We start from the raw sequence: 2,727 nt of genomic DNA, 5'->3' as shown, positions 1-2,727 counted from the left end.
TCAATGACATGAGACAAAGTATATGTGAACTGCTGTATGAAAAGGGAATTTACTCTGTAAATCTTCACCCAAATCAAAATTAAAAAAAAAAAAAAAAGACGTGAGATCCAGGCCAAGAACAGATATATTCACACCCATGTTCACTGTAGGACTATTCACAATAGCAGAGAGATGGAAACAACAAGATGGAAACAAGTGCTCATCAACAGAAGAATGGATAACCAAACTATATGGTATACAGACAGTGGAATACTATGCAACACTAAAGAATAATGTAGAATCTGCGAAATACTACATAGCATGGATGAATTGGAGGACATTATGCTGAGTGAAATAAGTCAATCACAGGACAAATATTGTATAAGTTCACTATTGTAAAAAGTCAAGGAAAGGTTTAGATACAGAAGGAAATTTTGTTGGTTACTAGGGATGGGAAGGAAGAGGAGGGTACACTGCTAGATAGGTAGAGACAAGTATTGATTTGCGTGAAGGGAAGGGTAATGTACCAAAAATGAGTGATCAACATGGTGACACTGAAGAAGAAGAAAACATAGAAAGGTACATGGGAGGTGTAGACAACAAAGATGAATACTTTTGCATGTACAATACTGCATTGTCAGTGATAGCAAGCATTGATCTACAGGTGGATAGATGGGTAGACAGGCTGAATGATCAGGTATGTCTAGGTAGGGGGGACTGTGCCTGTGTCCACGTATAGGGTTGACAGACAATGTTTCTACATGCATATTTTTATGTGCTGTAAGAATGTCTAGGTGTGTGGTAGAGCTGACAAGTGGCTTCCTTGCCATAGCCAGCTACCCGGAGGGAGGGAGTAGTTGGACCTGTGGGCTTGGGACCATTGTCACAGACGACATCAAGCTCAACTGCCATAACATACTACACAAAAACACTGCTCTATATCCTACTCTGGTGAGTAGCTACTGGGGTCTTAAAAGCTTGCACGTGGCCATCTAGACACAACGATGGGTCTCTTCTTGTCCAGAGCAAATAAGAATGAAGAAAACTAAAGATGCATGGAAACAATTAGTCCAAGAGACTAGTAGACCTTGCGATCCTCAGTCTATATGACCATGAGACCAAAAGAACTAGATGGTGCCTGGCTACTACTGTCAACCACTCTGAGGGGGATCAGTGCAGGAGATCCTGGATAGAGTGGGAGAACAATGTGGAACAAAACTCAAAATCATAAAAAGAGACCAGGTTTGCTGGTCTTTGGAGCTTGGTGAGACCCCTGAGAATATGGCCCCTAGCCACCCTTCAGGTCTGCAATTGAAATGCAATTGAAATGTTTGCTTCCAGCCAAACAAAAGGTAGGCATATGGTACAAACATTTACATAAGGTAAATACACTCCTTGGAGTGATCAATCATGGGAGAACAGAAGGGCAGTGTTTGCACAGGGAGACATCTTGGGGAGTGGAAGTGCATGGGAGGGAAGGACACAGGGAAGAGGCAACTATGGGGAAAAAGTTGAAGAGAGATGTTACCTTGTGGAGAATTGCAGTCAATGTCATGAGACAAAATGTGTATGAACTCCTGTATGGAAAATGAATTTGCTCTTAAATTTTCACTCAAATCACAATAAAAATTAAAAAAACAGAACATAATGCTGTGGAAGAAGCCCCTCATTAAAAAAAAAAAAAATGAGTTTTTCCTTCCAGCCAGTGGTATCAGGGAAGTTTGAAGTTTGTGGAAGACCTACAGAAGGGTGACCTGGCATCCCTGGGTGGTGCAAATGGGTAACACAGTTGACTGCTAGGCAAATGATTAGTGATTTGAGTCTACCCAGATGTGCCTTGGAAGAAAGGCCTAGAGATCAATTCCTAAGAAATCAGGCATTGCAAACCCTACGGAGCACAATTCTACTCTGACACTTACGAGGTCACCATGAGTCAGAGTCAACTTGACAGCAATTGGTTTTTTCCCCTCCAGAACACAAAAGCAGCCAAGGGCTCTAACGGAAATGACAGAACTTGGAAGAGAAAAGTCATAAAACAGTAATATTCCCAACAGCAGGCTTAGAAACCTGACTATTCCTAAAGGAGGCATATTTAATTGACAGAGCACAGACACAATAAACCAACTAACAGAGAATAAAAAGCAAGCTGATTATTTGGGTAAAAAAAAAATGAAGCAAAAGCATCACTGCTTTTTGACAAAATTTTTCACTTTTCTACATGTAGTGTTAGTGTGGTACGAACAGCTAGTAATATGGAATTGCCCTATTTTTTTTTTAAGCACATAAGTTTCAGAATTCTGTCATGATTCCTAGAAATCTGGATTACTGCTTCTCCCTACAGTGTTAGACTGATCTTCCATGTTAGAAGAATTTCCATAATTTTCAAGAACATTTGGAAGAGGAGGTACATTCTGTGTATAGCAAGGGAGGTACATGAAACAAGAGCTGAATGTTACAACACTACAGCACAACAGAACGTTATATGAGAACGGGATCTTGAGGGTAAGGGTCTCCTCACCTTTCTTACACACCAGCAGTGGGCCAATTAGCCCAGAGCAGATATCCTTGGGAGCATCAATATGTGAATGGTACACCCAAGTCAGACAGTTGGCATCTGCTGGAGTAGGTGCATATTCTTCTCTCACTGGCCAGACGTAAGTGTAGTTTTTGCCAGGGGGAACCATGTCATCATCCTTGTTCTTTCCAGATGTTCCATCTGGATACAGGGCTCCTATTAAAAAAATAAAT

General features: G+C 41.0%; 1 protein-coding gene across 1 annotated transcript in view; it reads right to left on the bottom strand.

The window, feature by feature from the left end:
- HEPHL1 (hephaestin like 1) overlaps positions 1-2,727 on the bottom strand; it is a 141,273-nt gene that overhangs the window by 89,490 nt on the left and 49,056 nt on the right. Inside the window, exon 3 of the mRNA XM_007938097.1 lies at positions 2,498-2,710. Within this exon, the coding sequence (XP_007936288.1) occupies positions 2,498-2,710 (213 nt within the window). The remainder of the gene's footprint in view (positions 1-2,497; positions 2,711-2,727) is intronic.

This window comes from Orycteropus afer, unplaced genomic scaffold (assembly GCF_000298275.1).
Source record: "Orycteropus afer afer isolate SDZICR_OR568_19922 unplaced genomic scaffold, OryAfe1.0 scaffold00047, whole genome shotgun sequence".
In the NCBI taxonomy this organism is placed as follows: Eukaryota; Metazoa; Chordata; class Mammalia; order Tubulidentata; family Orycteropodidae; genus Orycteropus; species Orycteropus afer.
The sequence above is the reverse complement of the archived record's forward strand: the minus strand, read 5'-3'. Positions and strand labels throughout refer to the sequence as shown.